The sequence below is a fragment of the Protomyctophum parallelum genome, assembly GCF_964188405.1.
Source record: "Protomyctophum parallelum genome assembly, chromosome: 8".
Taxonomy (NCBI): Eukaryota; Metazoa; Chordata; class Actinopteri; order Myctophiformes; family Myctophidae; genus Protomyctophum; species Protomyctophum parallelum.
Window position 1 is genome coordinate 50,925,123 of NC_139703.1, and position 12,912 is coordinate 50,938,034.

Consider the following 12,912-nt stretch of genomic DNA (forward strand, 5'->3'; position numbering starts at 1 on the left):
CCTCTGGGCGCACCGTGCCTTTGTGCGTCCTGACAGGGAGCAGCAGCTCCTGAGTTGTTGTTGTGATTGTAGCTCCCTGAAGGGGTTAACCAGCTCCTTCTGGCCATCGGACAGCCGCTGAGCCGTGAGCCACCGAGAGCCATGTCTGGACCCTATTGGCAGTAAAAGCAAGGTCTAATTAGAATAAGGCGATACTGGGAAGTTTGTTGATACCGCTGTAACCGCGACGGGAAAGCCTTGGACCTGGACTATAAATTGCAGGCTGTCAATATAACAGCGCCCACTGGCACTTCCTTCAAACGCAGCCGCTCTCCAAAGCCCTTGTGGTTAAATGCTGGAAGTTATGAAATATTAAAGAGTTGGGTGTTGTGGTGGGGTCTATAACTCATTTCAGCATGACTCACATTCTGTGTACAGAGCCTCTCATAATCAGCCTCTGCCTCCCATGCCATCTCCCTTCATAATTAAATGCCGACACGCATTTGCCCTTCAGACTTTGACGTGATATCATTTATTTATTGCTGGGGGTGAATGTCAACTCAACTTTTTTCTTCCTTCTCCTTTTCTAATTTTGGCCGTCTGTCTGAGAGCCTTTTTTTAGGCCTCTCTCTCTGCCTCTGCCTGATGCATAATCAATAGGAAATGTTCCTTGGTAACTCATGATGTGTTTTTCTTTCCTTTTATTTCTTTGTGCCTTGCAGGGCTCCCAACCTGTGCCTCTACAGATGACAGCTCGCAGCGCAGAGAAAAGGACAGTGGATCAATAGCAGCTTTGCCTTTCCTTCCCTCCCTCCCTCACTCCCGCCATCCAACCTTGTTCCAAAGGAAATATAGCAGAAAAAAAAGACAAGGCTGACTTGGGACTTGGGACGTGCCGGAGACTCTTCTCCTCCACCTCCTCCTCCCCCAGCCCCAGATATGTGTCCCCTAGCTCGGTCAGGGGCTTCCCCTGGCTCGGGGCGCCTGCTCCTCAGTCTGGGACTGCTGCTCCTCACAGACTTCTACCTCTCGGGAGGTCAGACCCAGCAGGACTTCAGACGCTTTGCCCCCGTCGACTGGGGGCTGACTCACCTGGCCATCCACAACAAGACCGGGGAGGTCTACGTGGGCTCCGTCAACTGGATCTTCAAGCTGTCCGCGAACCTGACCAAGCTGCGGAGCCACCTGACGGGGCCCGTGGAGGACAACGAGAAGTGCTACCCGCCGCCCAGCGTCCAGTCCTGCCCGCACGAGCTGGCCCGGACGCCCAACGTCAACAAGCTCCTCCTCATCGACTACACGCAGAACCGCCTCATCGCCTGCGGCAGCACCTCCCAGGGCATCTGCCAGTTCCTGCGCCTGGACGACCTCTTCAAGCTGGGGGAGCCGCACCACCGCAAGGAGCACTACCTGTCCAGCGTGGCCGAGTCGGGGACCATGTCCGGGGTCATCATCAGCCCCCCCTACGGCGCCACCAGCAAGCTCTTCATCGGCACGCCCATCGACGGCAAGTCGGAATACTTCCCCACGCTCTCCAGCCGCAAGCTGATGGAGAACGAGGAGAACGCCGAGATGTTCAGCTTCGTCTACCAGGACGAGTTTGTCTCCTCTCAGCTCAAGATCCCCTCGGACACCCTGTCCAAGTTCCCCGCGTTCGACATCTACTATGTCTACAGCTTCAGCAGCGAGCAGTTCGTCTACTACCTGACCATGCAGCTGGACACCCAGCTCACGTCCCCCGACGCCAGCGGAGAGCAGTTCTTCACCTCCAAGATCGTCCGCCTGTGCGTGGACGACCCCAAGTTTTACTCCTACGTCGAGTTCCCCATCGGCTGCACCAAGGACGGCGTGGAGTATCGGCTGGTCCAGGACGCCTACCTGACCCGACCGGGCCAACAGCTGGCCAAGTCCCTGGGGATCTCTGAGAACGAAGACATCCTCTTCACGGTGTTCTCCCAGGGCCAGAAGAACCGCTCGAAGCCGCCCAAGGAGTCGGCCCTGTGCCTGTTCACGCTGAGGAAGATCAAGGAGAAGATCAAGGAGAGGATCCAGTCGTGTTACAAGGGAGACGGGAAGCTGTCCTTACCGTGGCTGCTGAACAAGGAGCTGGCGTGCATCAACTCGGTAAGTCAGACCTTCTCTCATAATAATAATAATAATAAAACTTTATTTGTATAGCACCTTTCATGACATGAAATGCAGCTCAAAGTGCTTTACAGAACAATGGAGAATAAAAGAAAAGCAAGGCAACGACATTAAAAAACAAGCAGTAATGCAGTACAGTGAGGACATGAATAACAAAAAATAAAAGATCAATTAAAGGCAATGTTGTAGAAGTGGGTCTTGAGCTGAGCTTTAAAAATGTCTACAGAGGCTGCCTGACGAAGGTACAGTGGGAGCTTGTTCCATGCCGTCGGCCCGTAGAAGCAAAAAGCTGCTTCCCCGTATTTTTTAGTTGCCATTTTTTTAGGCAAAGCGAGCAGGCCGGCGGTGGAAGACCTTAGGGGGCAGTTTGGGACATATTTAGGCAGGCAGTCATGTAGGTAGGAAGGTGCGAGACCATTGAGAGCTTTATAGACAAGTAAAATAATTTTAAAATCAATCCTAAAAACAACCGGAAGCCAGTGCAGTGATGCCAAAACTGGAGTAATATGTTCTCTCATCTTAGTTCTAGTTAGTTCTAGTCATGGTCATATTTAGTCCTGTTTTATTGTCTCTACAAACTACAAAAAGTTGTTTTTACAAACTCTTCCCAAGTTTTTTTTGTTCTGAAAAGGTCCAATGGTAATCCATTTAGTCCAAATGGATTCATAGTCATATTAAAAAAACCAAGGAGTTTATTTTGAAACCGTACACTTCCTATGCTCTACTTCTTGTGGTTTTGGGCCCCATTACCCCCCCCACCCCCTGCCCCATTACCCCCCACCCCCACCCATTCATCTATCTCACTTTCTCCCTCGAGCCCTCCCTGTGGTTAGTTTTCACTCAGACCAGGGACATCATTAGCCCCAAAGTCCCTGGGATTTGTGAAATGTCACGCACGCACGTACACACGCACGCACGCACACACGCACACACACACACACGCACAGTGCTAATAGTGTGGTTTGATGTGGTGCAGGTTTTTACTGACTAGCACATGTTGCATGGCCTAACACATCTACCAAACACGTGTGCACGCGCACGCACACACACACACACACACACACGCACTCACGTACGTGGAATGTTGTCTGGATTGAACCCAGTACACTCTCCTCCAGGCTTCAGGTTTATTAGAAGACCTTTTTAAAGTTATAAGATAAGATGGCCTTTATAGTGAGTTCCCTGAGGGGGCAGCAGGTTAGAGAGAAGGCAGGAGGAGCATCAAGTATAGCACAGATCTAAAATAAATGAAAGGATGAGATACAATGGTACACTGCAGTAAAAGAATCCAGTCGCAGGAGAAATGTATGAAATACTTCTGTTACTATTTAATTAGTGAACGATCATATAAAAACAAAACATATAGTGAAAATAGCTATCTACAAGCTATCTTCAATTAAAAGCAATGTTGTAGAAGTGGGTCTTGAGCTGAGCTTTAAAAATGTCTACAGAGGCTGCCTGACGAAGGTACAGTGGGAGCTTGTTCCATGCCGACAGCCCCTAGAAGCAAAAAGCTGCTTCCCCGTATTTTTTAGTTGCCATTTCTTTAGGCAAAGCGAGCAGGCCAGCAGTGGAAGACCTTAGGGGGACGGTTTGGGACATATTTAGGCAGGCAGTCATGATGGAACAACCTGGAGAGTCTGATGGCGTCACACAGCACCTGCATTCTGTGGTGACATTTAAACCATAAACCTCAGTGTGAGCAATCTCGATTGCTCGGTCTGTCTGTCTGTCTACACACGCACACACACACACACACACACACACACACACACACACACACACACACACACACACACACACACACACACACACACACACACACACACACACACACACACACACACACACACACACACACGCACGCAGGGACTGATTATGTACCGTGCAAGCAGCATACATGCCCCAGGACTCATGGACTCAGCATCCCACACGTGTGTGTGTGTGTGTGTGTGCAATCTATGCATGTTTGCTTACAGAGGCTTTTTACAAACCACGCTGTTGCCACAGCTCTCCTATAAACTGTCAGGGGGCTGATGATGTAATTGCCTCAGGGCTAAAGCTGATTGGTTGACCCTGTGATCCCACAGCGACCCGCGGGTTGGCCCGAGGTTAATGCCGCTTGCCCCATGTTGCCCTTTTCACACTGACCTGGAGTCAGCGGCCCTTGCACCAACTTTAACCCCCAGTCAATGGTCAGAGACGCCTCTAAATCTGACCTCAGATCAGAGCCTCATAAGCCTTCTATTTTATACTGTGAGAACTAGCACTATCCTAATATATTATCACACGTAAACACATGAGCTTAACCCCAGCCTCCATATTCTGAAGGAACCATTAGCCATTAGTCGTGTGCTTGTTGTGGATCAGCCGAAACAAGCTGTTGAATTAACACTGAACATTTGACGGTGTGTAGATTGGGGTCCCAAAGAACAAATTAATACAAATGTGTGTCCGCGGCCTATTGCATGTCAAACTGGGGGTCCTTGAAACCCAAAAGGCACCGTCACTGGACTAGATGGTATCTTAAATGGTAAATGGTAAATGGTGCATTTATATAGCGCCTTTATCCAAGGCGCTTTACAGAGATTGTGCATTACATTCACCCATTCACACACACATTCATACACCGATGGCAGCGGAAACCATGCAAGGCACCAACCAGCACATCGGGAGCAATTAGGGGTTCAGTGTCTTGCTCAAGGACACTTCGACAGTAACTCTGGGGGAGCCCGGGTTCGAACTGGCAACCTTACGGTTACCATCCAGGCACTCTACCCCTGAGCCACCGCCGCCCCTCTTGACTTCAAAAGGCACCATCACTGGACTAGAGAGTATCTGGACTCGTATGGAGTGGATTGGTGCATAGTTTAGTTAATCAGAGTACTCTGCGATGAATGTGTCAGCGGTAGAGTTTGATGGAGCTGCAAAGTGGGGGAGCGTCTCTGACGGTGGCTGGTGAATAACTGGAGGTTGACAGAGTGGCTGTGTGGGGGGGGGGGGCATGATGACCTGGACAGCTGCTAGACACACAGCCTAACATGATGGATGGAGACAAACACTCTGTCAACTGTGTGTGTGTGTGTGTGTGTGTGTGTGTGTGTGTGTGTGTGTGTGTGTGTGTGTGTGTGTGTGTGTGTGTGTGTGTGTGTGTGTGTGTGTGTGTCTGTGTCTGTGTCTGTGTCTGTGTCTGTGTCTGTGTCTGTGTCTGTGTGTGTGTGTCATGAATTGTTTATGCGTGCAGAGATGGTGGCTGTTTAAATAAAAAAACGTTTGCATGTTACAAGCAGCTTCAGGATGCTTGAGCTATTTGCTCAAAGCAGACAGACTCCATTCATTACCTCAGCAGTTAGTGTGTGCGTGACATGTGCGACTGCCTGCGTGCACGCGTTTCTGTCCCTGAGCTTTATTAGTGAACCTCTGACCTTCTACCCAGGTTGAGAGTGGATCAATAAAGACTAGAGAGAGAGAGAGAGAGAGAGAGAGAGGTGAAAGCATGGTGGAGTGAGGGAGAGCCTGGTGAGAAAGCATGGTGGAGTGAGGGGGAGGAGAAAGCATGGTGGAGTGAAGGAGAGGAGAAAGCATGGTGGAGTGAGGGAGAGCCTGGTGAGAAAGCATGGTGGAGTGAGGGGGAGGAGAAAGCATGGTGGAGTGAAGGAGAGGAGAAAGCATGGTGGAGTGAAGGAGAGGTGAAAGCATGGTGGAGTGAAGGAGAGGTGAAAGCATGGTGGAGTGAAGGAGAGGTGAAAGCATGGTGATAAAGCACGGTGGAGTGAAGGAGAGGAGAAAGCATGGTGATAAAGCATGGTGGAGTGAAGGAGAGGAGAAAGCATGGTGGAGTGAAGGAGAGGTGAAAGCATGGTGGAGTGAAGGAGAGGTGAAAGCATGGTGATAAAGCACGGTGGAGTGAAGGAGAGGAGAAAGCATGGTGGAGTGAAGGAGAGGTGAAAGCATGGTGGAGTGAAGGAGAGGTGAAAGCATGGTGATAAAGCACGGTGGAGTGAAGGAGAGGTGAAAGCATGGTGATAAAGCATGGTGGAGTGAAGGAGAGGAGAAAGCATGGTGGAGTGAAGGAGAGGTGAAAGCATGGTGATAAAGCACGGTGGAGTGAAGGAGAGGTGAAAGCATGGTGGAGTGAAGGAGAGGTGAAAGCATGGTGGAGTGAAGGAGAGGTGAAAGCATGGTGATAAAGCATGGTGGAGTGAAGGAGAGGAGAAAGCATGGTGGAGTGAAGGAGAGGTGAAAGCATGGTGATAAAGCACGGTGGAGTGAAGGAGAGGAGAAAGCATGGTGGAGTGAAGGAGAGGTGAAAGCATGGTGGAGTGAAGGAGAGGTGAAAGCATGGTGGAGTGAAGGAGAGGTGAAAGCATGGTGATAAAGCACGGTGGAGTGAAGGAGAGGTGAAAGCATGGTGATAAAGCATGGTGGAGTGAAGGAGAGGAGAAAGCATGGTGGAGTGAAGGAGAGGTGAAAGCATGGTGATAAAGCACGGTGGAGTGAAGGAGAGGTGAAAGCATGGTGGAGTGAAGGAGAGGTGAAAGCATGGTGGAGTGAAGGAGAGGTGAAAGCATGGTGATAAAGCATGGTGGAGTGAAGGAGAGGAGAAAGCATGGTGGAGTGAAGGAGAGGTGAAAGCATGGTGATAAAGCACGGTGGAGTGAAGGAGAGGAGAAAGCATGGTGGAGTGAAGGAGAGGTGAAAGCATGGTGGAGTGAAGGAGAGGTGAAAGCATGGTGGAGTGAAGGAGAGGTGAAAGCATGGTGATAAAGCACGGTGGAGTGAAGGAGAGGTGAAAGCATGGTGATAAAGCATGGTGGAGTGAAGGAGAGGAGAAAGCATGGTGGAGTGAAGGAGAGGTGAAAGCATGGTGATAAAGCACGGTGGAGTGAAGGAGAGGTGAAAGCATGGTGGAGTGAAGGAGAGGTGAAAGCATGGTGGAGTGAAGGAGAGGTGAAAGCATGGTGATAAAGCATGGTGGAGTGAAGGAGAGGAGAAAGCATGGTGGAGTGAAGGAGAGGTGAAAGCATGGTGATAAAGCACGGTGGAGTGAAGGAGAGGAGAAAGCATGGTGGAGTGAAGGAGAGGTGAAAGCATGGTGGAGTGAAGGAGAGGTGAAAGCATGGTGGAGTGAAGGAGAGGTGAAAGCATGGTGATAAAGCACGGTGGAGTGAAGGAGAGGTGAAAGCATGGTGATAAAGCACGGTGGAGTGAAGGAGAGGTGAAAGCATGGTGATAAAGCATGGTGGAGTGAAGGAGAGGAGAAAGCATGGTGGAGTGAAGGAGAGGTGAAAGCATGGTGATAAAGCACGGTGGAGTGAAGGAGAGGTGAAAGCATGGTGGAGTGAAGGAGAGGTGAAAGCATGGTGGAGTGAAGGAGAGGTGAAAGCATGGTGATAAAGCACGGTGGAGTGAAGGAGAGGTGAAAGCATGGTGGAGTGAAGGAGAGGTGAAAGCATGGTGATAAAGCACGGTGGAGTGAAGGAGAGGTGAAAGCATGGTGGAGTGAAGGAGAGGTGAAAGCATGGTGATAAAGCATGGTGGAGTGAAGGAGAGGTGAAAGCATGGTGGAGTGAAGGAGAGCCTGGTGATAAAGCATGGTGGAGTGAGGGAGAGCCTGGTGATAAAGCATGGTGGAGTGAGGGAGAGCCTGGTGATAAAGCATGGTGGAGTGAGGGAGAGCCTGGTGATAAAGCATGGTGGAGTGAAGGAGAGCCTGGTGATAAAGCATGGTGGAGTGAAGGAGAGCCTGGTGATAAAGCATGGTGGAGTGAGGGAGAGCCTGGTGATAAAGCATGGTGGAGTGAGGGAGAGCCTGGTGATAAAGCACGGTGGAGTGAAGGAGAGCCTGGTGATAAAGCACGGTGGAGTGAAGGAGAGCCTGGTGATAAAGCATGGTGGAGTGAGGGAGAGCCTGGTGATAAAGCACGGTGGAGTGAGGGAGAGCCTGGTGAGAAAGCATGGTGGAGTGAAGGAGAGCCTGGTGATAAAGCATGGTGGAGTGAAGGAGAGCCTGGTGATAAAGCATGGTGGAGTGAAGGAGAGCCTGGTGAGAAAGCATGGTGGAGTGAAGGAGAGCCTGGTGATAAAGCATGGTGGAGTGAAGGAGAGCCTGGTGAGAAAGCATGGTGGAGTGAGGGAGAGCCTGGTGATAAAGCATGGTGGAGTGAAGGAGAGCCTGGTGATAAAGCATGGTGGAGTGAGGGAGAGCCTGGTGATAAAGCACGGTGGAGTGAAGGAGAGCCTGGTGAGAAAGCATGGTGGAGTGAAGGAGAGCCTGGTGAGAAAGCATGGTGGAGTGAAGGAGAGCCTGGTGATAAAGCATGGTGGAGTGAAGGAGAGCCTGGTGAGAAAGCATGGTGGAGTGAAGGAGAGCCTGGTGATAAAGCATGGTGGAGTGAAGGAGAGCCTGGTGATAAAGCATGGTGGAGTGAAGGAGAGCCTGGTGAGAGGGAAGAAATGGTGACAGGGAGGACGACGTATAGCACAGAGGCAAGAAGAATCAACAAGGTTTATTTGTCACTCACTCTCACGTATACAAGCTACACAGTGTTAATGTGGCATGTTCTGCAAAACAACCTCAAACAATATACAGTACACGAGATAATAATAATAGAGCTAATACTGGATTGCAATGTGTAAAAAAGGTGTGTTAAATGAGGAGGTGTCCACAGGAGGTACGGTGCAGAGAGGAAGAAATGAAAGAGAGGAAGGAGAGAGAGAAAACGGAACAGACAGAAAATGTAAAGAGAGCAAAGGGAGATAAAATGAAAGAAAGGGAGGTAGAGAGAGAGAAAGAGAGACGTGAGTAAGGCAAGATAAGCGAGGGAGAGTAAAATAACAGAAAGACAGAGATGGCGCTGACTGGGCAGAGTGAGGTGGAAGACTGATGGAGAACGCCTGGAAAAACCTGCACAAAAAAGCAGGGGATGACTGACATGATGACTGCATGGGAGAGGAGAAGAAGAGAGGAAAGATGACTAAGATAAAAAGGGAAATTGAGCGAGTGAAGAGCTAGAGTCCTTCATCTGAAAATGGAGATGAAGGACAAAAGGTATAATGGAGAGAGTGAGTAAGCCCATCGCTGTAGCCTGTCGGTGAGAGAGAGAGAGAGAGAGAGGGAGAGAGAGAGAGGACGATTGTGGGAGAGAGTGATATCCCCCCGGAAATATTTTTGCAGTGTCTTCTTGCCAAGAAACAGCAGGGGAAAGAGGGGATGAAAGAAAAGGCAGAGACGAGAGGAGAGGAGAGGAGGAGAGGTTGATGGAGTAGCGAGCTCCAGCATGAATAATATCAGTGTCAGTCACCTGACTGCTGCTCTGTTGCAGCCCACAACCTGCCTCTCTGTCATGGTGTGTGTGTGTGTGTGTGTGTGTGTGTGTGTGTGGTTCATAGCTCATCAAAGTGTTATTTCCATATGTGTGTGTACGTGTATGAGAGGAGGGAGTGAAATAATAGCCATCATGAGTGCTCCTGTTGACCCTCCATGATGCGTGTGTGTGTGTGTGTGTGTGTGTGTGTGTGTGTGCGATGAATGGTGTGTTTGTGCATGTCACAGCGGCATCGGAGTGCCCCTCATCAACCTCCCACACATCAGCCCACAGTCAGTCCCAGACTGCTGCAGTGTCGCTATATCTGCCTGGCGTGGCGTGCCCGTCAGACCAGTCACAATGTCACCCTCCCTCCCATTCACCAGATGGGCTGCATGCGGGGTGGATGTCAACAATGAGCCATTGGCCAGGGGCATCAATCAGTGGCCCAATTCTCTGTAATCAATCATCGAGAGAATTTTTTTTTTTTTATTCAGCCGTTTTTATTCAAGTGTTAATTTCACTGACAATGTCAATATGCAAGTATTTGGTGTTTTGTTTTGTTCTGAGCTCCGTTGGCCAGCTGTTGCTCCACAGCTAAGGAATGCGGTGTCAGAGGTCGTGTTCTCGTGTTCAATCTGAGATTGAGGTTAAGTTTAAATGTTGGTTATTTCAGCAGCGCTAGGAGACTCACTCATATCTGGGTTACCGTGTCAGCTCCAAGCCCTCTTTGTAGCTCCATCAGGTGTGTGTGTGTGTGTGTGTGTGTGTGTGTGTGTGTGTGTGTGTGTGTGTGTGTGTGTGTGTGTGTGTGTGTGTGTGTGTGTGTGTGTGTGTGTGTGTGTGTGTGTGTGTGTGTGTGTGTGTGTGTGTGTGTGTGTGTGTGTGTGGTGTATGGGTCGGAGAGAGCAGTTGAGATTAGCATGGTTATCAGTTAAATACTGTAGCATCTGTAGCTATCTGTCCTCTGGGGACTGACCACTAGGCTTGCAGATGCTAACACAGCCAATCACTTTACCTCCTCCTACCTGATAAAAATGTACTCTGTTGGGCTTCACTCTCTGTAAATTAGATGGACTGGAGCACAATATGTGTTCTGCTGCTTGGTAACATTCAGTTATTCATGTCAGGGTGGGGGACCTGATTTGTCATCCCCGCCAGACCGAGATGAAATCTTTGCCCTTTGTCTGTATGTTTGTGTCCGTCTGTCTGTCTGTGCCAGGGGGGCAGTCAGACAGATATTTTGTGAAGCCTGAAACTCCTGAAAGTTCATATAATGGCCTGTTGTGGCGCTGTCACTGGACCCAGAAAAATCCATAGCCCCATAGAAGTCCATGTATTTGGGCCCAACTTCACCTAGACTGTATTACCTTAATAAACATGGTCATGAATACTTTCTGCTTCCAGTCACTAGTTTAAAGTCTCATTTCTAATGTCATAATATTCTTTTTGGAAAATTATGGTCCCATTTATAAAAAAAATTACCATAAAGTTGCGCATGTTCTGAGGGGCGTGGCTACCGTTACAGTCTATGATCGGGATTCCCCTCCCACTCGAGTCAAAATAAAAACCAACGGAGAAGAAGGGGGGAAGTCCCGCCTCGTGTCTGGGCCAGCCAATGGCCAGCTGGGCCAAAACGGAGCCAGCCAATGGCCAGCTGGGCCCAAATCTAGAAAGATGGCGACTTACAGTGCAGGAATAACAGGCTTCATTTTAAGTCCATGTTAGACCTGGGGAACGCTTTGTCCATATTCTTTTACAGTCTATGGTCTGTGCGCAGCTAATCTTTGACACCACTGGACCCATTGGCCTCAAACTTTGCAACACACAATTTACACCACCCTTACTAGGCAACCAAACCTGGCAGATATGCACTTAGAGGAGTGCACTTTTATGGTTTGAACCATCATTTTTAAACCCTAGGGTGTAAATGTGATTTGATATAATTATGATTAATCCATTTTAATGCAAAAAAATGATTGAATTCACACATTTGACTGGACTAATTGATTTGCTACTGTTAGTATAATATTTCATGTAGTGCCCACATTTCATTATGTTTTAGTTGGGTAAATAAGAAGGGGGGGGGAAAGCAATTTGTTATAATTGATTCCAAGATTTGCCAACAATGCAGTTGAATTGCCAACATAAGATCAATGCATGTTTAACATGTTTAACAATGCATGTTTTTTCTGCCAGTGCCAATTGTTGCATACGGTATAATATTATAGACTTTATCTTGAGCATATGAGCTCAAATGAATACAAGTTCATTACATTTCAGAGCAATTATAGAAAAGACAAAGTTGAATTGACTTCGAGGCCATGTCCTAACCTCATTAAATCCAGTGTTATGAATATTAAGTAATGAACATAGCTCAATTGTGTCCTTTAACCCATTCTGAACGGGCACCCATTTTGGTGTCAGCATCATGTTATGCTTTAGCTATTGAAAAATAGCAGATCTACAAGCTCATAGCGCGCCACCGAGTGGCGCGATACGAGCTTGTAGGTCTGCTATTTTTGAAAAATCGAAGAGCGACTGACATTTTTAGAATCTGATCTCAGGTCAGAATGGGTTCATCAGACCAGTGTGTGTCCGGCGGAAACCTCGTATGAATCTGATCTCAGGTCAGAATGGGTTAAATATAAAAATAAATGAATGCGGTCCCATTTCAGAGGTCTTAATCAAATGGGATGTGCCGGCAAATACGCTTAAGTAATTAGACCCCAGCTGATGAGTGGAGTTAATTGACAGACTAAATGAGTCGAGCCATGAGAAGCTGATTGGGCGGGTCATTTGAGATGTTATTGATATCATGGGTCATGGTTTGGGTAATATGTTTGATTTGGTCTGGAATTGGAAACGTGTTCACTTTCACACAGAGTAGACTTTAGATTGAAGTCACTATTATATACTATGTGTGATTATATTATTGTGTCACACGCACACACACACACACACACACACACCATGTTCAACTGTGTCCCATGCAATTGTTAAAGGCGCAGTGAAATGAAAAAGACGTTTTTCACACTTTTAGACCATATCCGTGGTCATCATATGGCCATACCTAACAATGGATGCCAATTATTTTTGAAAATTCTCATTTCTGTGTGTTTTTATATCAAAGGTCCATAAAAACGATTGCATTATTTATTTATTAAAACAAAAACGTGCTGCGTGATGACGTGTAGAGATACACATCGATAAAAGCCAATAACAATGAAGCTCACCCGTTTAATTCCCCATATTTGCGCCTCCGTCCAACACAGCTGCTACTGATTACAGAATACTCCGTTTTTATTTCCATTCCAGATAGGGTGGCCAGACGTCCGGTTTAACGCCGGACAGTCCGGTTTTAGACCCACCTGTCCTCCTCCCACCTCAACCTCTGGCCGGACACATAATTGTCCGGTTTTTTGTGATATACAGTGCTTGTGTAATTTACTGTCATTTACGTCGTCTGCCTGGGTATTAA

The 12,912-nt window shown here is 48.2% G+C and overlaps 1 protein-coding gene across 1 annotated transcript in view; it reads left to right on the forward strand.

Annotated features, from left to right (window-relative positions):
* Nucleotides 1-912: 912 nt before the first annotated feature.
* Nucleotides 913-12,912, forward strand: part of plxna1b (plexin A1b) — a gene marked incomplete at its 3' end in the record, with an annotated part of 29,153 nt that continues 17,153 nt past the window's right edge. Inside the window, exon 1 of the mRNA XM_083771197.1 lies at nt 913-2,103. Coding sequence (XP_083627323.1) covers nt 919-2,103 — 1,185 coding nt within the window. The 5' untranslated portion in view covers nt 913-918. The remainder of the gene's footprint in view (nt 2,104-12,912) is intronic.